The sequence below is a fragment of the Nipponia nippon genome, unplaced genomic scaffold, assembly GCF_047370975.1.
Source record: "Nipponia nippon isolate SJK-2023a ecotype South Korea unplaced genomic scaffold, ASM4737097v1 scaffold_8, whole genome shotgun sequence".
In the NCBI taxonomy this organism is placed as follows: Eukaryota; Metazoa; Chordata; class Aves; order Pelecaniformes; family Threskiornithidae; genus Nipponia; species Nipponia nippon.
Genome location: NW_028262402.1, coordinates 35,980,170 through 36,007,744, shown reverse-complemented (window position 1 = coordinate 36,007,744; position 27,575 = coordinate 35,980,170). Strand labels below are relative to the sequence as shown.

Here is a 27,575-nt window from a genome sequence, read left to right as displayed (position 1 = left end):
CCTTCCTACCCTCCAGCAGATCGACACTTCCACCCAGCTTGGTGTCACCTGCAAACTTACTGAGGGTGCACTCAATCCCCTCATCCAGATCATCAGTGAAGATATTGAACAGGAATGTTCTTGCTCGTGCAAGAGCAAAAAGACAAATTAATGTAAATAGTCTCTTATTCAGAAGATGGCAAATGGTTGTGCTGCTACTGTAACAGAAATGTACCAGTGACTGGAACATTTGAGAAAATTAAAGCTTGGATGATATGTACCCATTGAGCATAGCACCTTATCTCCTACACAAATGCAACCTAAAATCTCTAAAGAAAAGAAACAGTGACACAACTTATATGAAGCAGATACCAGCCTGGAAAGTTAGGAGGTAGGACCCAGCAACAAAGCATGGCACATCAAGAATCAGGCAGGGTTAAAGAATCCATCACCAATATAAACTTTTTAACACGAGTGGAGTTGTGCCAGCAGTCAGTCCTTGAGGCACAGTGCTGCTGGTGCTCTGGGGAAGTTGTTTTTATTAAAATACTAAACAGATGAACAAACCAATTTCATAACCTTATGATAATTCTTCATAATATTAAGGTTTCACGTGTCAGAGATAACTGGCGTAAGCTGGTGTGCACTGGAAATGCACCCACCTAGTATGTGATGCTGCCAAGCATCCCCAGCCATCAGTAGAAAGTTGCATGTCTTCCTACTACAGTCAGCAGGGAAAGTCCCATTTTGCTTGACAGGAGTGTTTTTGAAGTCAGTAAAACCACATTAGCTGGCACAGAGAGCCATACAGCTCCTCCTGCAGCAGGCAGCCAGGACTCGCCTGGTTCTGCTGGCAGAGAGCAGTGCATAGCTTTAACTTCCGTCGGGACCTACGCTTAGTCGATCAGTCCTGATGATGCCAAGGAAATCATGGCATCATACACAAATGCCCTGGCACAACAGACTACCGGCATAAACCGAAAGTTCAGCTTTTATTTATAGACTGTTACTCTACATCAGCTGAGACAACGCAGGGAGTTACTCTGCCACAATTCCAACATATCCCCTCATTTTGTATTTCCCTCCTGCTGTGGTTTAGCCCCAGTAGTTGGCTCAGCCCCATACAGCTGCTCACTCACTCCCCCCTCAGCAGGATGAGCAGGAGAATTGGAAGGGCAAAAGTCAGAGAACTGGTGGGTTGAGATAAAAAGACAGTTGGGGGCGGGGCAGGGGGGACACACGACAACAAAACAAACCAAAGAAAAAACAAGTGATGTAAAACCAATCGCTCACCAGCAGCTGACTGATGCCCAGCCAGTCCCTGAGCAATGGCAACCCTGGAAACCTCCCCACAAGACTTTATTGCCGAGCATAACATCGTATGGTACGGAATATCCCTTTGGTCAGTTGGGGTCAGCTGTCCCGGCTGTGTCCCCTCCCAGCTTCTTGTGCACCCCCAGCCTGCTCGCTGGTGTGGGGCGCAGAGCAAGAGATGAAGCAAGCCTCAATGCTGCGCAAGCACTGCTTGGCAAGAGCTAAAACATTGGTGTGTTAGGAACAGTTTTGGTCGCAAATCCAAAACAGCACCATATGGGCTGCTATGAAGAAAATTAACTCCATCCCAGCCAGACCCAGTACACCTCTCCAAATATAAAGGAAGAGATATTGCTCAGCATATTTTCTTTTCTTGAATTCACAGCCCCTAGGAAGCTTTGGCAGTGTTAATTTTCTTCATTAAGATGCTCACTTTCTTCTTTATCTGAATGTAACAGCCAGGCTAAGATTTAAATGTCTCTTTACAGGCTTTTTCATTTAAGAAAAAAAAACAAAAACCATGGGCAAACCAGTCAAAAAGATGGGGAGGAGGGTACAATTTATCACATGTACTCACGTCTGCTTGCTTGCAAAGGAAGTTTTTAAATACAAACAATACCTCAAACAATGCCTCATCATGGCTTTTTCTTTTTTCTTTTTTATTTTTTTTTTTAAAAAAACTTTCCTGACTCTCCTTCACAACAGTTGCATTTTCTACAGTATTCTTTTCCTGTTTTCCATTCTCATAACTTTAAGCAGTCACCATGCAGCCCTATGTTTGATATCCTATTTTCGTTTGTGCTCAAAGTGCCCAGAGAAACCAATAGCAGTTTTATCAATCCAAACTCCTTGACGATTAAACTTTTTGCTACAAGTCTTCTGAATTTCTTTCTGGTTATCACAACTGATGAGATATCAGAAGCATCCAAGTGCTTGTTCTCAGAGGTTTCAGGTAGACTGCCAGAGTGTAAGGGAACTTTGAAAGACTTGTTATTTGGTTGAAGTATGGTTTTATGTAAACAATGTTTTTTTCCTGCCACCACTTCGTAGGGACAATTTCAACTGATAAAATTCACACCAAAACTTTCCTATAGCTTGAGAAGTAGGTTGGCAGAGAAGAAGCCACAGCCAAATATAACATTTGGGGCTTGCTCCCCTGCCCCCCACGTGTCTTTACTCTGTATATTCTTGTGATGTGAACATTGTGCAGACAGGCACACAGCCGTCTGTTGCACAAAAGACAATCTGCCCCATAATGGCAAGTTCAAATGAAAAGTAGAACAGATTTTCACCAGCGCTGTACTGGAAAAGCTTCTTGTGACTTATCTGGGAGGCAATAATGTTTAACCACAAGTGTACGCTGCAACAAAGATCAGGCTGAAAACAACCTGGAACCATTTCCATGGTTTTCTAAAACAATGCTGAGCAAAGCTTGATGTGGCCTGTACATGTAGTCTACCTATGTCCCATACCAGTATGCAGAAAGTATTTAGTAATGCTTCCAGTGCAGGCTGAATAATAAGAGTAATTCCCACATTTAGCTCAACACAGTACAGCATTATTTTATCCTTTTCCTATTTTCATCAGCAACAAAATGTCAACAGGCACCATCATCTATACAAAACAAATGGAAGCACTGGACCTGGACATCACTTCTTAAAACGTATGGACATAACTTGTAGATTACTAAGAAGGAAATATATCTTTCTTTTTGTATTTTAAGAGCAAACAACTTTTTATGTATTTTAAACATTAATCCCTGTTCCTACTCCCCAAAACAATCACGAATCTGTATCTCTGGCTTGCAAGATGGTGTCTGTCTTTCACAGAAATAATAATGCTGCTGTTACATTAAGTCATCTGGGTTGGGTATAACTGTTCTAGAATAAACTTTAAAATGTACTTTTTACCTTGAGAAGCCTGTCTGTCGCTCACTCCCCCCGGATCAACAACAGCTTCCATGACACTTATTTGTACTGCACCTGCCTGGAATAAAATAGAAAAAAGTTGAAAAGTCACAAGCCTCCATCTTTTTTTCTGGTACTTCCTAAGAACTGCAACATCCACCTTAGAAAGTGAACACTTTTGCTTAACTGCGCAGTGACTATGTGATATGTGTTCAATTCCACTGCAAAACCAAGACTAGTGAATGTCTAAAATTAATGTCCATCATCCAGGTCAGCCAATTTTATCCTGCTGAGTATTTTCTGGGAAAAAGCACCTGTCTTCTGAAAACAACAGTGAAAAGGAATCAGCGAGCATGCCAAAAGCCTGAACTAGTCCCACATGGGAGGAGTGCAGGTGTGGAAGGGAGGTAAAGCAAGGAGGCACCACAGGGGTCCTCTAGAATAACCAGCAACAGGTCTGCTCCACAGTGTATTTTGCTCCTTCTCCCGTGCTCGGACCTGGTTTTCCAACTGGGGAAAACTTTTCAACTGTAAAGCTAAGCGACTAACTAAAACCTTGCGTGAAATTTACAGCAAGCCACGTTTGTAGCCAAACACATTCTCCTGCTATTCTGAACTGAAAAGATACCTGGCTCATGTTTACCGTGCCTCAGTGCAACCTTACCTTTATAGCAGAAAAACAAGTTACACTTTAAACTCCGTGGGCCATACCTGCTCAGAGCTGTTCTGGCTACAGATAGCTTCATAAGGAGGAGGTGGGTCCAGAGGGCAGAACACTTCAACACCTTTGATTCGCGCTCCGTAAATATGAGGCAACGGTATCACATCAGAGCCAAGCATCCTGCAACAAACAACACCGAGCAGCTCCATCAGTACGGCTTTCCAGCTGCAGAAAAATGTCGTCAGCTACCAAACTCCACTACCTTTCCCATGCCAGCTCAGGCTTTGGGATCTCCATCACAGCTAATGAACTCGCCAAGAGATGGCAGAGGTTTTCCCAGAAGATGGCAGGAAATTGTTCCTTAGGAGGTGCCTCTCCAAAGCGTTCACCAGAGCTACAACTGTCTTTGGGCAGTACCGAGCCTGGGAACCCATTTCAGTTTTACTTCAGAGATTCAGTTTTGTTTCAAGAGATTCAAATACAGGTGATAATTCAAAATGTGATAGCCTCGCTCTGATTTTTGTGAACCACTAAATTCTTAATTACAACTGAAATTCAAGACACTTCCGATCCCATGTTTTATGGTCAGATACGGGTGCACAGAAAAAGGCAAACTCAAACCAAACACTACTTTTGTGATGATGCTTGGCTAAGAATATTATAGTTGATCAATTCACAAAGGCTTGCATGAGGCAAATGTACCTCATTAACCTTAATTCTCAGTTTTCAAAGAGCTTTCTGAAACCTGAAATACAGCAGAAATCCCAAAGACCTTTTGCTGTATCATCTTCCTCTTAGGAGGTAGCTCTGAGAGGGAAGAAATCAGAACAGTGTCTGGAGAAACTCTTTTTGGCAAATATCGATTTTGATAACATAAGTTTACATTACCCCATTAACACTGGAACAAAGCATGGTGGTTGACAGCAGAGCTGCCGAGGGGACCTTCCCCACACAATCTTCAGAGAAGTCTGTGACCCAAAGCGTCTCAGTTTTTCTCTGCTTTTTATTACCCTTTAAATTGCTGATTTGGTACTGAGCAGGAACCCCAAGCAACACACAGAAGCCTACGCGCTTTGCTGTGTGGACCCATGTCAGGCTTACAGCTATCACTAGCTGATGTGATCTCTCTACAGAGAAACATTACACAAGAGCAAGTCCTTCCTCCCACAGTTTAGGGCTTCTCTGGACACTGGCTTGAGGGAACAAAGATGACTGTGAAAATTTTCTTGCAAGCTGAGAGGAAGGGGCAGAGTGAATGGAAATGTCTATGGAAGGCTGCGTACAGAAGAAAACAATAAAACTTCCAAAAAGAAAACTGGGGAGCACTTTCGCGAAAGGCTCCTGCCGAGGTAATGGAGGTAATGAATGGAGAAATTTGAGGAAAGAAAGAAAAGATTTTGATAACTGATCATTTATTTTTTTAATCTTAAAAATGGGGGAAATATAACATGTTAAAGAAGTTTTTAATTTCAGTCTATTTCATCTGCCCCTAAAAGCTTCAGAGTAAGTTTGGAGTATGATGGAGATTGATGCTCCATTGACATTACTTCTTCACATTTTTCCAGTACATTCATGCTGAGCTTACATTCAACGCAGGCCACAAAATTATATACTTCTTGAACCTTAGTTTTGTTCTTAAACATGTCTGATCTGGCTCACCCAGCTCAGTCGCACCTTGAAAATGAATGTTGCATCCAAGAATTACATCATGTTAAAACTTATTACAGAACATGCAACTAGAAAAGCATTCTTTTAAGTCACTTAATATAAAAGTCATTTCCAGGATGGGCACGTTTGTCAATCTGCTCTTTATTTCTTGATTTCCACTCTCACTTCTTAAGTAAGCAAGGTGAATTTTTGTGTTAGTCAAAAAGCCAGCAGCTTTTTGAAGTAATGATACAGGAAGGAAGGAAAGAGGAGTCAGAGCTTTTTCAGGGAACCCCACTGCCAAGAGACTGCTCCAAACCATGAGGAGGCTCTGTACTGCTGCTGGTAAGCAGGACACTGAAGGGGGAAAGCGCATCCTCAGCCACCTCTCACCCACCTTCTGCAATCGTACCTCAGCTGAACAGCAGCACCAGGGCTTTGACCTCCTGGAAAATTCAGTGTTTCAATAGTAGGAACACATTCAGTGGTTAAGAAACAACTGTCAGCAGCATCTGCATCCCATTTGAGACACATACTGAATTTGAGAATATACGACGTGGATAAGCAAATTTGCATTTTGGCAAACGCATCTAGTCCCCAAACGGTACTTTAAACTGGACTGGGGTAGATTTCTAGACCGCAGGTGATTGGTTTGCTGCCCCACATGGATTGCCTCTTCCCTTAAATTCACATGCCTTATAACACTTTGTATTTTTTTTCTTCACCTGGGAACTCAGCTGCAACTGTTCATGTTGTTGTGTCAATCCTGAAAAATAACTTAATTGCTATTTCCTTATTTATGAAATAACAAGATTAGAGGTAAGAGTTGACCAGGCATTGGTAATGCTAGTTTGTTTTGTCTGCCACTAAATAAGACAAATGCAAAAGTTTTCCGATGAACAAATGAACAAACCAATGAATTGGCTTTGTTAGCAGTGCCTCTGGCTCTGCAATTTAAAGGAGGGAGGAGAACGGCTACCTGTTCCAAACATGTCCTTGGCACATGTTTTGATCACCGCAGTGTTTCCTTTCTCAAAGGGATGTATCTGTTTTGGAGTCGCCCCAGGTGAAGCTTGCAGATGGTGGCTTGCCACCCTGGAATGCAGTTCCTCTCACCCTCCTGTCACACAAAGGTTTTGGATGCGGGGTCCGTGGGAGCTCGGCACAGAAAGCCAGGTCACAGACACAGCATGGCATTCGGCGTACAGACCGGGCAGGGAGGGGAGGGAGAAGTGCGAGGAGGCTGACTGAGAGAAGGCCAGGTCCCATCTCAGCCACTCTGCTGGACACCCTGGATCCAGCCTGGGGTGAGTCATATTTCCTCATCTGCCAAGAAGGGAAATTAAGCCTGTCTGTTGCTTTAACTTCTGCACTGCTGCATAACTACCCTGAGCACCTCGAAACAAGTGGCCTGACTTCAGAAAAATGTCACCATCACTTAAATGTTACTATGAACAAGTTTTAGCACAGTCACGGACGAGGTGGCTACCCAATATTAGATGGCAGAAGCCTTAAATATTGTACAGCAGTCCCTGCCGCGCTGAAAATAGACAAAGAGGAACATTGCTGCTGGGAAGGAGATAACCATCTAGAATGACATGCCAGACAAAGAACGACAGCCCCATTTTAAAGCAGGGGAACTGTGACAAGCATATTTCAATAAATACCTAATCTTCCAAAGAGATCATTACGCACACCATTCTGTTCTCACAACTAGCTTGAACCAAGACTCACATACGAGTTTTTTAGTAATGTCTGGAATTCAACCCTGGTCTTTGGTGTTTTAGACAACTTTTTCATTCTTAAATCTATTCCTGTGCCATGTTACGATTTTCTAGGTAATCCCAGGATCTGTAATTACCTCTGCAAGGACCACAGAGTGTTGAAAGTCATTCACACTATTCCTGATGAAACAGTGAAATTAACTAAATAGTCCTGCACACTGCAAAAAGCAGGAGTTTTAAACAAGAGTAGAGTGATACAGTCTGCTTCAGCATCATGATATTTTGTGTATAAACATTGTGTGTTCACAGCAGAATAATGCAGCCCCACCTGAGTTATAAACTAATAAACAAAGCTAACCTGCAAGTTACTGTGAACAGTGTATAACCACCTCCAGAATCTCCAGAATGAAGGATAACAAAACTCACAAGTAACCACTGAATTGGAAGAAATAGACACTAGTAAGTCCCAGCACAGCAAAATAACAGAGCTGACACTTAATGGACTAGCTAAATGATTTTTAGCCCTATTCTTCAAAACAACACAAGAAACCCCCCACCATATGTACATTTTATGTTCCATAACACTAACTATACCAAAGAAGGCAGCCTTCTGCAACATAAAAACGTTCTGCGCATTTTCTCTTACTCACAAGAAAATTTATACAACTATTATTTTATCCTCCTCCCAATCCGTCTTCCCTCATCTTTGTAGTAATGAATTAAAAAAAAAAGGGGGGGAGGAGGGGCACGGAATTGCAGTGACTTGTGACTATGCTCCGTTTCTTTCTGATACATGAACTCATCCTCCCATGTTCACTCTCACTCCTCCTCCATCCCGCAGCTGCCACTGCAGAGAAGTCCAGCAATAGCACCAGGTGCAAAGAGTACAGAGATAAGGGTAGTGATTCCATGGCCTGGCAGTACAATCAAAATATACCCTCCAGTCAGCCCTAATTGCCAAAGGGGGAGAAGCGGAGTCATGCTGGCAGGAAGGTCTGCGGGGGGCCAGGCTGCCATTCAGGGGTCTCTCGCACAAGCCTTGCCAAGAGGTTGCGCCTGGCTTTCCATCACTGCCCTGACCTGCTCCTGACAGCATCGTGGAAGTTTTCAGCCATGTCAAACTGCAGTATTTCTCTTACCCAGAAAGAGTTCCTACAGAATCTAAAGTGAAAACCACAAAATTATACCCCTCACTCACGCTATATTTACAGTGTCTCCTAACTGGTTTTGTTTGTTTGTTTGTTTGTTTTCTGAAGTCACCAACCTTTTTAAGTTAATAACAGAGAAAATGGTCTTAAAATGAAGATTATGCAGTGTTTCCACAGACACTAAAAGAAAGGAAGACAGTGTAGAGGTTTACCTGCGACTTGTTCGTGGAGTACAAGAATAAAAAGTTGCAAAATATGAGGGAGGTGGCACAGGTGCGACAAAATCATCAGGATCCAAAATGTGATCTTGGTCGCCAGTCTGAGAATCATCCTAATCAAATGAAACTTCTGTTAAAAACCTCCTGAGATATAAAAAATTGCTGAACTGTGTAATCTAGTAATACAGTCAGTACAGCTGTTTATAGCAGGCAACACCTTGCACTCACTTACTATGCATGATCTTCTTGTTGCAAAAATCTGTAAGTAACGCAGGGCAGCCGCTACCAAGCAAACTGTGGCGGTGAGAGCATTCAGGGCACAAAGAGCAAAGAGCACTTTCTGAAGAACATAAAGATTATGGAAATTGAAAGATTAAATCAAGGTATTTGTAAATGTCAAAATAATAATAATAAAAAACTAAAGCAAAACCAAACAAAAACCACAACGCTGACCATGACAATTAGTTCTTAGAAACAATATGTGACGAAGTCGTCAGGACTGGTAACCTCCAAGATTGGAGTAATTTGAAAAAACTTGGTTTGCCCTATTGTGTGTCCTGACAGAGATCCAGAAGGGTTTAATACTGCACAGATGTGATTTATAGTCCATCTATTCATCCAAGAATTATAACCTTCCTCTTTGCTTTTCTGTGGGAAATCCAGATGTGAGATATTCACCATTAAAGAAATGTTAAAGCACTTTTATATTTGAAGATGCTTGTCTTTGGAAGTTGCATTTGTAAGCCAAGAAAGGCTGAGAAGATCAAAAGACCAGTGAAGGCATCAAATCATTAGCTAAAATTTACACTATATTTACCCACGCAATCTTGTCTGAATTCAGCTGTAGTTTTGGTTGCATAAAACACAGAAGGGACAAGAACTCCATATTGGATCAGCAATGCACTGGTCAAAACCCAGAGATAAGAAAAAAAAAACCACCAAACAACTTTTATAGAACCATAAAGAGCATCTGACCAGTGTGGAAGACCACAAAAATAACAGAATTTTTCACAGTAACCACAGCAGTCACCTCAGCACTGCACTGTCGCACAAGTGTGGACATTATCAAAGCAGTCAGGTTAAGCAGTGTGTGTAGAGTACCTTGAGAAGAAGGTGAGCATCACCGCACAACTTCACGTGGTATAGCTTCAGCACAGCCTCTTCTTCTGTGCATTTAGTGAGGTGAAATTCTCCACAGCAGAAACAAATCTTGTTTTCACCCATATCCACCTTTAAAAACACAAAATTCCACCTTTTAATTTGCTACCTGTTTTGTGCAACATTTTTACTTGCATAATATAGAGCCTATGTGTTAAACTATACTTCTGACTGCAAAGCAGACTGGAAATACAGGCTCATAAAATGAAATTTGTACAGTTTGGTATGCCAATGATTCATGCATTATAAAGCTATATTACGCATAATTCTTCTTTGAAAGGAAGCATTACTGGTAAGCTCAAGACATTTAAATACAACTTAGCTGCAATCAAAGCTGCATTGATTACTATGCAATTTTAGGACCCATGCTCCTTCAGATGCATAGCAGCCTGGAAATTCTTTCTTTGACTGATGTGTAAGCCACTGTATCTGGAGTGTATGTGTTTTCTTTGATTCATGAGTATATTTTGCATCTCTACGGATGGAATGAAACCCACAACTATAATTTCAACCCAGTCAAATCAGTAATAGTTACATCTGTATACCACTATTGTTTGTAACTTTCAAATGAATGTTGTCATCTTAGTTTTCAGGTCGAAATTCAGTACTTCTGTATCTAGAGATAATTGGTTTTTTAGATGTCAAACTCTAGAGAGTCATAGTGTCAAAGGTCTTCCACCTACATAAACCACTCTACAGAATAATTTATGGTTTCAGGAATGCCTTTCGGCTGTATGCTATGCGTCCCGCCACAGAGGGCTCCAAAATTCCTGGAACATTTAACCATCTCATCTGGAATAACGTTAACAATTCTCAGTCCTGCTTCGGTACATTGATATTGGGTGAATCTAGATTGCCAAGTGCTTCTAAACTTGCACTCTCACTGCAATACACCTACTGGCATGTTAAGGAACCAACAATAGCTTTCTTGAAGCAATAAATGAACGAAAATAAATATTCAAAGATCTTTCCACTAACCCTTAAAGTCCTTCAAGCCTTTACACACAATCACGTTTATCACCAAGTGACCCTGTATCCTTCCATTTCAATTATTCCAAGGTTCCTGGTTCATAAAGACACCCATTTGAGAAAATCTTTTGCATTCTGTCCTTTCTTGTGCAGATTGCTTCCTCAAGTAGAAGTGTTCTGGAAAGCTAGTATAATTTGATCTACCTTAATTTTTTCCTCACAGTTCTTGCTGTAAGGTATCAACACTAATTGTCCTCACTAGGTGAGGCAAACTAGGAAAACGTAATCCCACCCACAGATTATTCTGGCTGAGCTTTTTGTAGGTAGCTCACCAGTACCCACTCAGGCTTTTTTCAACAGTTTATCTTTATCACATTAGTATAAAAATCCTTTATGCTAGTTCTTAAATTACTACGCTATTAAAATGAGTATATAATGCTGGCAAGAGGGATTTTCTAAAGATATATTTGGGATTCCCTCCTGCATGGCCCCATAAAATTGTTCAGAAAGCCTTGTACCAAATCAGCTGTGTCTTCGGACCCTGAAGACAGAGGCCAGCTTTCAATGAAGTCAAACAAAACCATTGCTGGGCTAAGTATGCTCTTCTAATGAAGAGTAAAACCTTTCAAAACATATCCTTTTGGGGTCTTCAGCTTTAGGAGCTGACCACCTTATGAAGACTCCAACTCAAAAAAAAACCCAAGTGTTTAGGAACACAGACAATCAAAATACTGTTGCAGATTTCACTGAGTCTGTTCACAATTTAAAATTACTCAAGGCTGGAAACAGAGTTTTATTTTTTCCCCCACCATGCTGTAGCTGCATTACTTGCATCTCTACATTAGCACATTTTGTGATCCCAGCACGGCAAGCTCACGTGGCATGCTGTGAAGAAATATGTGTAAATCAGTATGTCTGCTCACCAGATCGCATCTGGATACACTGGACACAAACTGAACGCCTTGACATCCTAATATAAATCCAGCCAGGTTCAGCAGAACACAGATGATAGACAGCAGAACAAATAGGTTAGCCTGGAACAGCAAAACAAAGTTAACAGCAGTGGGAACAGAATCACAAACCCAACTCAAGGAACCTATGTCAGTGCAAATCCCACTCCCAAACTGAAGCTGGGAATGACACTCCCCTTCTTTTCAAAACTCCCCATGACTTCAGTCCCCCAGGGTATCTTATCTTAACCCCGCAGATGGTTACTCCAAATACCTTTGTCTTTCTCTCCCTCCTTATTCTGTACTAGTTGTGTGGTAATAAAATACACGCAACTATGGAAAAGCACAGGCAGCTAAAGGTTTTTCTGGAGTGCAAAGTATAATTTCCAAGCCGTCCAGCTTCCATCGTATGTCATATCCTTCCACCAAGTTTATCTCTCAACACATTTAGATCAGTAAGAAACCTGAAGAGGAAATATCTTAAGATGACTTTCATTCTGCATAGAATTTCCAAAACTATTTTGCAGCACAAATAAATAAAAAATATTTGTCCCAGTACAGTGTGAACAGAGACACTTAAGGGACTTTGGTTATATGATTTTATTTCCTCCTAGCTACTAAAACCAGAACACCTCCGTTCATAAATCAGACAATACCTTCAGTTTTATAAACCATCCGAAAGACCAGGAATGGCAGGAGTAATAGAGTACTTGAAAAAGGACAAGCAGAAGCAGTGGATAAAATGAAGTCCTACTTTCACGTATGCCCTTACGATCTGCAATCTGTGCTTAGAGGAGACTTGCGATATGGATTTTAAACACATATTAGAACTTTTCCTGTCCTAATTCAAGATTTTGCATGTCCCCACATGCAATTTTTTTCTGTACTTCAGGAGAGTGTACTATGGGTAAGACTACTACTTTAGAGACAAATAAAAATAACAGATTCCTCTCGTGACATGTTTAAATTTTAAGCACTCAGTCCTACAAAGCAAGTATCAGGTCTTTAATGCCCAAAAGAATCCTTGTTAGTAACAATCTGCTCACTCAGATTCCTTTGTATCAAAATGGCCTAAATTAAAAGTGCAGGAGATGACAAAAAGCTGAGGAAGAGAAGGAAATCACAAGGGACACGGGCTCAGTTCTGCTCCAGATAGCTTTACAGCAGATCCAGCAACAAGGATTTCCTAAACATGCACAAAGACAACAATCGCTTTCCAAATTAATGTAGCTGACGTACCATGGTTAGCTACCTAGGAAGCTGGACCAAGAATAAATCAGAGCTGTTGCAAAAATTACGATCCTGTTTACTGAGGTTCAGGGAAAAATAATCACCCCTGAATGGACGAGAGCCAAAGAGCATTACTGTGCAAGCTCATTCCTTAAATTACAACATCTCATTATCATTAGGTTTTACAGAAGCTTGACCATAACATTATCACATTAGGTAGGTTTTAACCTCAAAAAAAACAATAATTAAGGTAGCTATTAGTACTTCTCTGAAGAGGATCAGGACTATTTTGCGTTCAACATACTGAGAACAACTCAGTTCCTCAATTAAGAGGAACAGTATTTTCTCCTAACTTTGTAAATATCATAAAACCACAGATAAGAGGTTTTTAATGTCAGTAAGAACTTTGAGAGTCATTTGTTTTTCTGTACAAATACAGAATTTAATCTTTTTTTTTTTTAAATTAACTCCTTGCTCAGCACTCAAATGAATCAATACCATTTCTTACACTTTTATCTAGATAATCTGTTACCCTTTCGATTAAAACTCCTTTAAGAAAATTGGTAGACATGGGTATTTCATAAAAAGAAAACTTTTCATCTATATTCAACACAGGGCACTGTCAACTAGAAATTAGCCAGTTTTATAAGTGAAACAAAAGCTGTTTCAACATAAAACACTTTTATAGTACAAATCTTAAGAAACAATATTAAGGAAAACAAGAAGTACATTTATCCTCTTTCAACTGATGAAGAAATGAAGGTCCTGAGCAAAGAAGTTACTTGGCCAAAGTAGTAAGTCAAGAAAGATTTAAATAAAAAAAAAAAAAAAAGGCAAATTCACATATTAGTTTTCTCCTTTGGTACAGAACCTGTGATAGAAACATGGAGTATACAGGTATATAAAGTTATATATGCAGGTATATATATATTTTTATATACATGTATACAAAAAGTTGTATATAAAATCCAGACTCCTAATGTAATTGTCTACAAAATCTTGAATACAAAGCACACAGATTTTTCTAAAGAAACATGTTAAAATCAAAGAAGAAAGAGGAAGAAAAGGAACATTATTATAAATATGCAAAACAAGGATGATAATTTCTACATTTATGCTCTAATAAATTCTACCATACAAAAATGAAATCTTGATCTGTTTATTATAGGTATAGTCTATTCTTGACTGCGTAACCTAATATTCAGACAATCCCATTTAAGAGGCAGAAGATAAAAATAATTCTTCTACATACAATCTAAAAAACTACCATGATCTGAACCATAACTGTAACATTTGCTACTACATATCCAATAGTGGACAAGAGAATATGTTGTACTTTAGTGTTGAGAGATAAAATACTTTTTCTTTCTGCTCCATCGCTGGTCAGCATTTTCGCAGAACCATCAGGGTTGGAAGGGACCTCTTGAGACCATCTAGTCCAATCCCCTGCTCAAGCAGGGCCACCTACAGCAGGCTGCCAAAGACCATGACCAGTTGGTTTTGAGTATCTCTACAGATGGCTACTTCAAAACCGCTCTGGGTAACCTAGACCAGTTTTGGACCATTCTCACAGGAAAAAAGTTGTCTTTTGTGTTCAGATGGAATTTCCTATTTTTTCAGTTGGGCCCATAGCCTCTTGTCCTGTCAATGGGCACTACTGAGAAACGTGTAGCTCCTTCTTCTTCATTCCCTCCCATCAGCTATTTATAAACTTGGAGAAGATCCCCCCTGAGCCCTCTTCTCTAGGCTGAACAGTCCCAGCTCTCTCAGCCTCTCCTCACAGGAGAGATGCTCCAGTCCTTTCACATCATCTTCATGGCCCTTCACTGGACTTGCTCCAGTATGTCCAATGACTCTCTTGTACTGGGGAGCCCAGAACTGGACACAGCACTCCAGGTGTGGCCTCACCAGTGCAAGGAGAGGGCAAGGCTCACCTCCCTCAGCCTGCTCGCAAGTCTCTGCCTAATGCAGCCTAGGACACCATTAGCTTTCTTTGCCACAAGAGCACTTTGCTGTCTCATGGTCAGCTTGTTATCCACCAGGATCCCCAGGTTCTTCTCTGCAGAGCTGCTTTCCAGCAAGTTGTTCCCCAGTGTGTACCGGTACCTGGGGTCATTTCCCTGCACAGACAGGACTTTGTATTTCCCCTTGTTCAACTTCATGAGATTTCTCTCAGCCCATTTCTCCATCCTGTCCAGGTCCCTCTGAATGGCAACATTTGGTGTATCAGCCATTCCTCCCTGTTTTGTATTGCCTGTGAACTTGCTGAGAGCACACTCTGTCCCGTTGTACAGCTCTTTCATTAAGATATTAAGTAGTATTGGCCCTAGTATCCACCCCTAGGGCACAACACTGCTGACGATCCTCTGGCTGGGCTTTGTGCCACTGATCACAACCCTCTGGGCCCAGTTGCTCAGCCAGTTTTCAATCCACCTCACTGTCAACTTATCTAACGTGTACTCTGTCAGCTTATTTTATAAGATATATTCTCCTGCAGATCCAAATTTAAACATCTTCTCCATCACTATTCACGTACAAGTAAAAACAGGTGTTCCACTTTATCCCAGTGAAAGAAGATCCTACCCACAGGTAAACCAGAAGTAAAGTACTCCTGAACTTAGAATAAATAGGCAAAGGCAAACATGCTATTTTAAAAGCCAAAACAGATGTAACTAGTCTTAACTGCAGTGATAAAAATGGAAACAACTCAAATTATGGCTTTAGTTTGGCTCACAGCCCTCATCTTCTGAGCATTAGATACACATGGACTGTGAACAGCTGCAGAAAGTCTTGAGGAACATTTATATGAATTAAACTACAGTAAAACAAAGTGTATTCTAGTGTTAGACACAGTATTTGCTAATGTCTTGGATACATGATCTCTTCCAGGTAAAAAAAAAGAAATCCATCATGCACTTTGAGGACTCTGCAGCAGCATAAATTTGCATGATAAGGCTCTGATCCTATCTTTCATTCTGCATGGGCAGACTGCATGTTGTCCTGCTGCTGCTGCCGCAGCCATTGAAGCTAATATCTAATGCCAGTGAGGAATTGCTTTCACTTTAATATACACACATAGGACTGATGCCCAAGCAAGCACTTAAAAAATAAATGAAAGAGAAACTTTTGCTCCACAATCATCAACTCTTATATCCGTTTACGTCGTACATATATACTTTATGAACATCCTTCTAGGAAAAGGCAAGTCACTGTATTAATTTTCCATATACACAGCAGCAATAGCAATAATGAAGCATTAATTATGGTACCTTATTTTCTATCCATTGTGAGAGCTATTTATTGTACCTTAGCAAGACCTGCCGCACAACTGTGAACAAAACAAAGCCACACAAAAGTAAAAGACAAACTAATTCATTTCATAAAAAAGTCACATACTTCAAATGCAGCATTAAAACACCCCATATGAATGAGAGAAAAGCTTTTTCAGCCTAAAAATATAGGATTAAAAAAATAAGAAGAAATCTGACTTTGACCTGATTATAAAAGTTAAAAGCCTTTCTAAGGCTTTTCATAGTCTCACACTTAAAAGCATATTTATTTGCTTAGACTGACTTTAAAACCTCTGTATGAATAACACTTACTGACTTAATGGTAGAGACCTGCATGTGAGCCAAATGTTAATGTTGAGCTATTTTACTTCTAAAATCCAGACAAACAGGCACTACTACAGTAATTCTCACCAAAGCCAAATGACTTTGCTTATTATGACGAACACGGATACAGAGATTTTTTTTTTTTCCCCAGCATTAGGATCATGATATGCAGCTTCTGTTCACAGTGCTTTATATTGTTACTAGCAGGGCTAAAATTTATGAACGTCACTTCACTTGCACCAGAACTAAGTATTTTGGTCTAAACAGTAAATTTAGGTTAAATCTATGCAAATTAGTCAAGGTAGAGATATCAAGAAGGCAGTAGCTAGCCCTAAAAATCTTCATTTTAAAGTTGCTGGGACATATTTTTCTTCTGATAAAATTTTTCAATTAAATAAGAAGTTTACTACAAATTTATACTTCAAAAATTTTCAAAGTTTTAAATAAATATTTGAGTTCCATAAACTTTTCTGTTTTATAATTAAGATCTGTAAATTTCTGTCATAACCCCAAAAATATTAACACTTCTGAATTTTAAAAAGAAAAGTTTCTAATAAAATTTCAAATCCTTATGTTAGTTACCACACTGTAAAACATTACAAGAATCCAGATTGAATGACTCATGCTGAACATGCAACTTGGATTTTTCTGAGTCAAACCTTGACATGAAAACTGACAACATGTATGAACACAAAAGCTGGCACGCTAGCTAACAGCAGAATCATAAAGCACTTGATGTAGCTGAAAGCCAGAGTCACATTCACCCAGCCTGCATCCGCTCTGTTAATTTCTTGATCCCATGCATTTGCAGGTACTTAACTGCTCCCCAGCATTTGCAGCTGCTGCAGTTACACTCTACCCAGCATAACAGCCTGGTGTCATCCTGTATGCTTGCACTCCTGTCACTTTTCATGCGATCACAGCTAAATCTTCTCTTTAGCAGCAGCACACAAGCACCAAACAGCCACCAGAGATATGCTTAACTTGAAGTCTTTGTTACGGTTGGTGAAAAAAACAAAACAAAACAACACAACCCACAACCAGAAAGCCTCCTAAAAAGCACATTCGACAGGATTGCAACTAATTTGTACATGACTGGAAAGCCATCCCTCTTCAAGACTGGTTTCCTCTCACAGATGGTGCTACTCAAGGTCCACTACAGCTGTAACTAACGGGTTTCCCTTCCTTTCTCCCCTCCGAGGGAAAAACATAAGCAACTGAAACACAGCAGCCCTCTCTGCTTTTGACACTGCAGCCCGTCCCCAGCTCCTTTCTCATGACATTGCAGCCCTGTGCTTTCTCCAAGAGCCAGCACCAGTGCCTTGCCATCATGGAAAAAAACCAACAGCTAGGTTGTTTTTCCCCACGACTAAGGCCTCGGATTGAAGTGGCAGCCATAGGACAGCCTGGCCGTTCACAAAGAAACAAACCCAGGCAGTGAGAAATCATCACCTAGAAGGGGAAGATGGAGATAAATGTTTTGTGAGCCGAGACACCACCCTTTTACTGGAGGAGCTAGGCTGCTGCCGTGCAAAGGAACTGCAAGCAAATAGGTGTGCTCCGGCAGGTTTCAGAGATTAAAATCTTGAATCCTGAATCAGAGTAGCAAAGAGGTTTCTTTTAGAAAGAATTAGTATTTTTAAAGGGGGCACAGATAAATGTGAATTTCATTATAAAATTCCATAAGTACCGCAAACTGACAATAAAAAGAAAAAGATAATACAGGAAGCCACAAGAAACAGCATTACCATGTTCTTAAGCATAAACCCTAGCACAAACAGGTCTGAGGACTGGCACCTCCTCGTGGACAAATTGTGTGGCACCCACCAGTCACCATAATTCTGTTCAAGACCCAGCTCTGGGAAGCAGAGAGGGCTAAATGATGGAGCTCAACCATTTACCCTGAATTACAGCCTAACTGCTAAAACTGAAAGCTTTTAGTACACACCACAATAAATGAAAATCTAGACATAATTATCCAACTTGGGCTGAAAACAAAGCTATTTTGGGGGATTTAGATGCATATGAAGAATTCCAGGGGGTATTTGCACAATTTGAAGAAATTATGAAACTGAACTAAGTGACTGAAAACAGCTCTGCATAAAAGGAAAGATGAGATGAGGCCCGCCCTTATGAACAAGAGAACATTTGTAGATTGAGACAGAACTATATATGACAAAGAATAATGACCACTTAATCCCACAAACTTTACACTTTAACTGTTGAGCACAGTCCAAAGTCTCTGGATAAAGACAACTAAATGCTGACATAAGTTGCTGCAACATAAAACATAGTAATTGATATCACTCCTCAGATTTCTGGCGTGGCTCTAGCACAGGTACCCAACATGCTAAATATCTGGGTTCAGTAACAATCTTATAAAGCCACCTTCATGTGCAATCAATCCTTTCCACAAAGCTCACTTGCTGCATAAAGGCATTTCTACACCTGGCACCTGCTTGAGTTAAGGCAGACAGCTGTGTGACCTCTGTTTCCTTCACAGCAGGCAGGTGGCTCAGTGGAAGCAAGGGGAAAAGGGATTCAGTCCAGAAGTCAGGAGAGAGAAATCCATTAGAAGTGTATTTACAAGAAATAAGCGCAAAGGGCCTTGCATAATGAGTAAAAAGAGGAAGGCAGTCACAGCTGGAAAAGGGATATGTTTTAGCTCCAAATGCATTTTATAGTTTTAGTTATGAACATCATAACTCCAAGCCATGGCTGTATAAGGAGTCTCATTGCTTATGTATTTAGGAAATTTGCTTTTACAACTCATACAACTCCTCATAACTCCCAAGAAAAAATGTTCAAGTTACTAGAGGGCAGATATATTAAAAATTTAGCCCAAAATAAATATGTTCACAGAAACTAACAATCCACCTTTGATAGACCGTAGCTAGTTCAATACATGATTTCCTTAGCATTAAACATTTCATGATGCTAATTTACTTTTTTGCACACAGAATAGAATATTTCAGTTGGAAGGGACCTACAACAACCATCCAGTCCAACTGCCTGACCGATACAGGGCCAACCAAAAGTTAAGGCCTATTACTAAAAGCATTGTCCAAACACCTCTTAAACACTGACAGCCAGGGGGTGTCGATCACCTCTCTAGGAAGCCTGTTCCAGTGTTTGACCACCCTCTCAGTAAAGAAATGTTTCCCAACGTCAAGTCCGATCCAATCTGGCTTTCAAAAATCAGACCTCTATAAAATACACATATAAATAAGAAAAAAAAAAAAAACAAAACAGGTTCATAGAATCACATAATCGTAGAATAGCTGTGACTGCAAGTGAGCTCAGGAGGACTCTAGTGTATCCTCCTGCTCAAAGCAGGGTCAGCTACGAGACCACAGCAGGCTGCTCAGGGCTTTAATCAGTCTCATCTCAGAAACTTCCCCATCTGCTGCACAACATCCCTGGGAAACCTGCTCCAGCACTCAACCACCCTAAAGATAATTTAATATAAAGGAAAGGATTAGGAAAAGTTTGGTGCTTTCATATTTAAGTAAAACTAGGAAGGGCCCACAAGGTTTATACAAAGGAGACTATGAAAGAGTGAAAGAGCAACAACAGACAAAAGGAAACTACAGCAACAACATGCTGTAGAAACAGCACAGAACACAGGCAATATAGAAACAGGGAACACTGTGCAAGCCTCAGCCATTTTGAGACAGATGGCATTTACATTTATTTTCATGAAAATATGGTCCTTCCAGATTGGGAGCCACAGACGTCAAGCTCCTCTTTCTATCCACAGAACTGGTAAAAAACTTGCTTTGCTCTGCCTGTGCTAAGCAATGCACCACTGAGAAACAGCAATTCATCCACCGCTCACACATCTGATCCTTGGTGCTCCTCACTGATGACCATGCAGATTCCAAAGAAGCACTGCATAAAAATAAAACAACTGCTTTGGCCTGGAAAAAGTCTTCAGAAGTGACAGTAAGGCAAAAAAAATCCAAACCAAAACAAAAAAAAACCCAAACAAACAAAAAAACACTTCAAAACCTTTTTTTTTCAAATCCCAACTCTAAAACATTGAAAGCCACACAGCTTCAGATTTCACTTACAAACAGAAACAGCTTACACACCCCGCACATCAATCTGCTTCTCTCAGAGTGATGTAATGTCAACTGCATTTGAAACGGTAACACTGGATACTTACTGTAAGAGGGCAATACTTAGGTTAGATCTCAAACCTGCTATCGGACACTAAAACAGTACAACTGAGCTAAGCTTTAAAACCAGCTCCTCTGTTTAAGCTTAAGCAGCACTGCCTCAGAGAGCTAAATTACTTATACTAAACCAGCACTTTCTTAGATCTACACAAAAACAAAAAGTGCTCTGTAAACAACATTAACACTTCCTCCAGACATGGTCCACTCTTGCCCTTACTGGGAACTCCATCCATGCAGGAAAGAAAACAGTCTTTCACTGGCTTTGACTCCTCTTTCAATAATTATGATTCTACAATTTAAAAAAAGAGACTCAACAGACTATTTTTTTCAAGCAGAAAGAAGTGTTGGGGTCTTTTGGGGGGGGGCAGGGAATGGGGCTTGGTTTGGGGTGTTTTTGGGTGTTTTTTGGGGGTTTTGGGTTTTTTTTTTTGGTTTGGTGTTTTGTTTTTTTGTTTTTTTTTAACCGATGACTATTACATCAGGATCATCTTCTGATAATTTCCTTATAACAAGTTTTAATCTATACTTACCAAAAGCATCATCGGCCTCTTCCATGTCGTTAAGCCTAAAATTCCAGACAAGATTACCTACAACGTCAAAAAACACGGCATCACCAAGAAGCACACAACTGTTCACAAAATGCCATTTACATGGTATTTGTCACTGCTCTCATGAAAGGTACTTTGGAACACTGCAACAATGCTGGGAAGACAGGAAGATGCACTTCAAAGCAGAGAATAAGAGCCTGTGCTGGTGAGGTTCTTCACTGCTAAGAGCATCCTGTGAAATAACACAATCAAATTTGAATCTGCTGTTTTCTTATTTTTTCCTCCCAGAAAACATGCATGGGGACAAGAAGTTATGCCAGCAACTCCAACCTCAACAATTGCCTAAAATCATAGAATCCTAGAATAATTAAGGTTGGAAAAGACCCTTAAGATCATCGAGTCCAACGGTTAACCTAGCACTGCCAAGTCCACCACTAAACCAGGTCCTCAAGCACCATGTCTACCCGTCTTTTAAATACCTCCAGGGATGGAGGCTCAACCACTTCCCTGGGCAGCCTGTTCCAGTGCCTGGCTACCCTTTTGGGGAAGAAGCTTTTCCTAATATCCAACCTAAACCTCCCCTGGCGCAGCTTGAGGCTGTTTCCTCTCATCCTGTCGCTTGTTGCTAGGGAGAAAAGACTGACCCCCACCTCGCTACAACCTCCTTTCAGGTAGTTGTAGAGAGCAATAAGGTCTCCCCTGATGCTCCTCTTCTGCAGGCTAAACAACCCCAGCTCCCTCAGCCGCTCCTCATAAGACTTGTGCTCTAGACCCTTCACCAGCTTTATTGCCCTCCTCTGGACACACTCCAGCACCTCCATGTCCTTCTTGTAGTGAGGGGCCCAAAACTGAACACAGTACTTGAGGTGCGGCCTCACCAGTACCAAATACAGGGGCACTATCACCTCCCTGGTCCTGCTGGCCACACTATTCCTGATACAAGCCAGGATGCCATTGGCCCTCTTGGCCACCTGAGCACACTGCTGGCTCATGTTCAGGCGGCTGTCAACCAACACCCCCAGGTCCTTTTCCGCCAGGCAGCTCTCCAGCCACTCCTCCCCCAGCCTGTAGCATTGCATGGGGTTGTTGTGAGCCAAGTGCAGGACTCGGCACTGAGCCTTGTTGAATCTCATGCAGTTGGCCCCAGCCCATCGATCCAGCCTGTCCAGGTCCCTCTGCAGGGCCTTCCTACCCTCCAGCAGATCGACACTTCCACCCAGCTTGGTGTCATCTGCAAACTTACTGAGGGTGCACTCAGTCCCCCCATGCAGATCATCGATAAAGATTACTTTCAGCTAACTGAGTACTTGTTTTCTGCAACATGGCTAAGCAAATCTAAAAACTGGCTATTTCTTCCCCACCCTCGGTCATCACTCCATCACTTCATTATGTGCCTTTGAGTACCCATTCCTGCCTCTTCCCTTGTGCTGACTCTGGCCCTCTTGTGACCATTTCGGTGAACTAACTCCCAGAGCATGAACCCTACCAAAAACACTTAAGAGCACCAAAACTATCTCCCTGAACCAACTTGCTATTTAGTCGGATGAATGCCAGTATCAGCACGAGGAAAGAGGAGAAAGTAAAAGCATCCCCTTCTGCATCAGCAGTCGTTACACCAAACTTGCTGAATCACAGAACTGAACCCTATGACTCTTCACCTTATAGGGCAAAACAATTAAGGAAGGAGAAAGTATTGCTGTAGAACTGAAGAAAACAGCATACCCAAATACTCTCTCACAGTAAGGATGGGAACCCTATAAAGAAAGGCAAATTAGTTTTTCAGCAGGTCCCGCAAATAAGTGGGTATACTTTTAATTCGTGAGACTTTATGACTAAGCCAATTCACACCAAACTCCTGTCCTAAAAAGAAACAAGAAGACTAGAACAAACAGGACGTTGCCCACTAGCATTTTTAATAAATCCTTTCCGTAACTTCATTCACTTGACATGATCAATCTGATTTAGCGTAACATGCATATATGACTTGGCCAAAACACCTACTGATATCGTCACTGGTGTTGCAAAACCACATATGTAACCCTGCAGTTTCATAACAAATTATTTTTTTTTAATTCTGTGTGTGGAAAATAGTCACATAATTTTATAACAAAGCACACCAGTACTGGTGTGAATTGCTGTTTTGCCTTAAGGACAGCAAGACTTATTTCATTACGTTTGTTAAACCTTCAAGATATAGGAAAAGAAAATCTTTCTCAAAGTTTTCCTGATCCGCACTTAACCAGTGCATTGTAATCAGCATGTTGCATCTAAAACGAAAAAAAAAAAACAAAAACAAAAAAAAACAGAGACACTCTCAATTCCCGCTTTTAATTGCCTCTACCTTTCCAGGTTGCTTCTGGGCTAGAATTTTCACTTGTGCTGTTACACCCAAAAGGCATTTTTGGTAGCTTTTCCGACTGCATATATTATTGTTTCAGAGCTAGCATTAAAAAAGTAAATGCCCTTCTTCATTATTTAAGAGACCAAATACTTCTATTTTACACATGCAATTTTAAAACATTTTAAAAGCATAAGCATGGTTCTGTGTGCAAGGTTCAAATAAAGTCCATAGCTTACATATATTTAAAGTTGTTTTAATCTAGGGTAAGAAAAAAAAAAAAAAAAAAAGATGAAAGATCACAAGAGAGATACCAAACATACGTGTTTGATGGTCTGGGTTCCCTCCCCTTCCCACCCCATCCCGCATAAAGGCTATCTCTACTTTCAGGGATGAGCATCACACTGCGCACATGAATAGCAACTACTTGATCCCCAAACGGCAGATCATCGAGCGTGTTTCCACAGGTTGTGAACAACTCTGGAAACGTAATTTAAACATTTAAACCGAGGGACAGGCTGATGCTGTTCACACCAGCAGCAGGAGCAGAGCATGCCAGCCACAGAACATGACTTGCTCATTGCTCAAGGGCCCTCAAACTGGGCGCAATCTGTCTGTCTCCGATTAACTTCTGCTTGTTACTGCCTAGGTTCTGCAATACAAACTATCATATATTCCATATTTATAAATTTAAAGTTTAAAGCAGGGCCCAACAGGAGATGGAATAACTTGTCTCGCTACTCTTTACGAAAATGTCATAAGCCCATCCATTTTTTTTCCCCAGGAACATCGCTATTTTATCCCTCTCTCACTAGAGCAACGGTACAGAACGCACAAAAGCAATACACAACATCTACATACACCACGACTTGAGAAAATCCTGTTTCAAGACTGCGCATAATAACCGAGTCCCCTTTTTTAGGCTAAAACGCGCACCAGGAAAGAAATGCCCCGCCTGGTTGTCCCTGCGCTCGCCGTCCCGCTGGGGTGCACGCCGTCCCCCTGCTACAACCCTTAGCCAAAGCCAACGGCGAATTACTTCCAAGTAAGAGAAAGCTCTTCGCTCTCACCGAAGCGGGAGCAAACGCCGCCCGCTGACCGGCAGCGGCTCCGCCTCGCAGCTCCCGTCCGCTGCAGGCCGGGACGGGGCCGGGTGGGCGCCCGGCGGGGCGGCGGTGACTTACCGAGGAGCCGGCCCAGAAGGGACAGGCGTTCTTCACCTGCGGGGCGCTGCTCAGCGACAGCGCCCCGAAGTTCAGCGCCAGCAGCGAGCAGCCCAGGACGATCTGCAGCAGCCCCAGCGAGAGCAGGGGTCGGGCCGGCAGCGAGCCGGCGCCCGGGGCCGGGGCGGCGGGTCGCGGGTCGCGGTGTGGCGGCAAGCGGGGGCGGCGGCCGCCGGGGCGGAGGGGCGGCGGCCGCGGCAGAGCGGCCGCGGCCGACAGGGAGCCCGCCGGCGGCGTCGGGCCGGCGGCGGTGGTGGCGGCCGCCGGCTGGGGCGGCGGGGCCAGCCCCGGGACGGGGCAGCAGGACCCCGGCAGCACCACCGGCAGGGACATGGGGGGCGGCGGCCGCTGCTGTCCGCTGGCGGCGGGCCGGGCCGAGCCGGGCGGGGCCGGGCCGGGCCGGGCCGCCCCTCCGCCGCCCCTGCGGCAGCCCACCCCGGCGCCGACTTCCTGCGGCGCTCCCCTCCCGGCACCTCGCCTCCTCGCCGGGCGATCGCGGCATCAAGCCCGCCCCGAGGTGCCTGGCCTGACCCCCGGCCGCCGCCCCCGCCCCGCCGCCGCACCCCGGGCTCCCCCGGCCGCAGAACCGTCCCGTCCCGTCCCATCCCGCCCCGCCCCGTCCCGTCCCGGCATGAGTCTCCCTGCTGCCGCTGCTACATGGACCGTTTTGTACTAGTCCTGGCGGGGTTTTCCCCTCCCCTTGTCAGTGTGCTCCCTCCCACCCCTCCTCCCTTGCCCTTTTTCCTTTGGTCGCTGTTGTTACCGAGCAGTAAGCCTGAAGTTTTAAAATAACTCTTCCTGGGAGAAGGGGGGGGGGGGGACCGGTGGATTGCATTTCGCATTGTTGGCACCCTTCCCGATGAGAGGAGGAGGTTTGGCAGACAAAACGATGTGTCTGTCTATGTGTGCGTGATGCCATGTTGTCTGAGCAAAGATAAGGGCAGAGAAATCTCTTTACCCGGCGGAGTTTCGTTGGTCTGCTTTTTCCTCGCCCACGTTTTCCTTGGGAAAATCTTGCTGTGACCATGGTCTGTCCTTCTCCTCCACTTGCGCTTCAAGGAAAGAGACTCCGGAATTTACTTCGGCCGTGTGTGCTGCTCTCACCAGCTCAGCCAAAACAATTTTATACCTGTTGGGCTTGTCTGGACATGACTTCGAAAAACAGAGAATCTCAGATATGAAAAATAGAGCTTTTAATACTATAGGAAAACAAGCCGTGTTAAAGGTGTCATTGGCTCAGATGACAGCACTCGCTCCTCTGCAGCACTCGGGAAAGGAAACTGTGTCACAATAACGCATAAGGTCTTATACAAAGAAAGAAGAAGATTCATCATTAGAGAGACTGCTTTTGGAGTTACATCCTTCGTGCATCTCTGTTCACTTTCTACCTGAAGATTCAGGATTTAGATCACTCCTTACCAAGAAAAAATCACCTGCCACCCTTGACCACCATCTTGCAATCAAGCCCTCACAAATCAACCTTTATGCCAGGGTTTATGGACCAGGATTTGGAGCAATAGGTTTTAACACCAGGGACTGCATAAGAGGGCTGCCCAAGTGCTACTGCCCTTGCATATGACTGTATGCCCTTCCCAGTCTTTAACTCAGCCATTAATTAGTAAACATGTAACTTTAATCATATATGTGAGGCTGAAGACTATTGTACACATGCTAACATATGACACTTCGTATGATTTTGCCTTTTATTCTGTTAAATGAAAACAGAATTGCGGATACTCTAAATATGCTGAAAGCTTACTAATACCAAGCCACTGGAAAATGTTGTGTTCATATACTTCAGGGCCTCAGAGTAGATGCTCCAGTCGTAGCTTGCCAAATCCACGAAACGCAGCCAAAAGTGCTCCATCAAAGGACAGATTTCAGCCCTATCAGACCAGCAGCTTACTTGTTAGAAGTGAAAACAGGGTATCTGTACTTCATCTAGTCAATGGGATCTCGTAAATCTTGACATTTATTTCTGATTTCTTCAAACATGCTCTTCTTTTTAACTTTGAAAAATACAAGCAGAAAAAAAGCACTTACATCAGAACAAGAAGTTATTTTCAGTCTAAAGCAACAAGTTGTTACTTCATGTCTTAAAAATGGAAACCTACAATGACTAACTCATGAGCTCAAAGTTCTCTGTGTTTTGGGTCTGCACATTGCTTTCTCTGTAGCCTTTTACTGACTTGTCTTAATCTGGGAAGCAGAAAAAATGTCTAGATCCTTTTTCATCACATGTTCCATGTCACTCCAAGTACCTGAAACTGCAAAGAGTCACAGAATCATAGAACGGTTTGGGTTGGCAGGGACCTTTAAAGGTCATCTAGTCCAGCCCCCTGCAATGGGCAGGGACACCTTCCACTAGATCAGGTTGCTTAAAGTCCCATCCAATCTGACTTTGAATGCTTCCAGGGATGGAGTATCCGCAACTTCTCTGGGCAACCTGTTCCAGTGCCTCACCATCCTCCTCATGAAAAATTTCTTCCTTATGTCCAACCTAAATCTACCCTCTTTCAGTTTAAAACCATTGCCCCTTGTCCTGTCACTACAGGCTGTGGTAAAAAGTCTCTCTCCATCTTTCTTAGAAGCCCCCTTTAAGTACTGAAAGGCTGCAGTAAGGTCTCCCTGGAGTCTTCTCTTCTCCAGGCTGAACAAACCCAACTCTCTCAGCCTTTCTTCCTAGGAGAGGTGTTCCAGCCCTCTGATCATCTTCCTGGCCCTCCTCTGGACCCGCTCCAACAGGTCCATGGCTTTCTTGTGCTG

At 42.5% G+C, this 27,575-nt stretch overlaps 1 protein-coding gene across 1 annotated transcript in view; it reads right to left on the bottom strand.

Annotated features, from left to right (window-relative positions):
- ENTREP1 (endosomal transmembrane epsin interactor 1) overlaps positions 1-25,142 on the bottom strand; it is a 31,247-nt gene extending 6,105 nt beyond the window's left edge. Inside the window, exons 1-8 of the mRNA XM_087742072.1 lie at positions 24,771-25,142; positions 21,231-21,287; positions 11,649-11,759; positions 9,700-9,828; positions 8,831-8,938; positions 8,593-8,711; positions 3,912-4,041; positions 3,204-3,279 (exon numbers count right to left, since the gene is read on the bottom strand). Of these exons, the coding sequence (XP_087598198.1) occupies positions 3,204-3,279; positions 3,912-4,041; positions 8,593-8,711; positions 8,831-8,938; positions 9,700-9,828; positions 11,649-11,759; positions 21,231-21,287; positions 24,771-25,142 (1,102 nt within the window). The remainder of the gene's footprint in view (positions 1-3,203; positions 3,280-3,911; positions 4,042-8,592; positions 8,712-8,830; positions 8,939-9,699; positions 9,829-11,648; positions 11,760-21,230; positions 21,288-24,770) is intronic.
- Between the last annotated feature and the right edge of the window lie 2,433 nt (positions 25,143-27,575).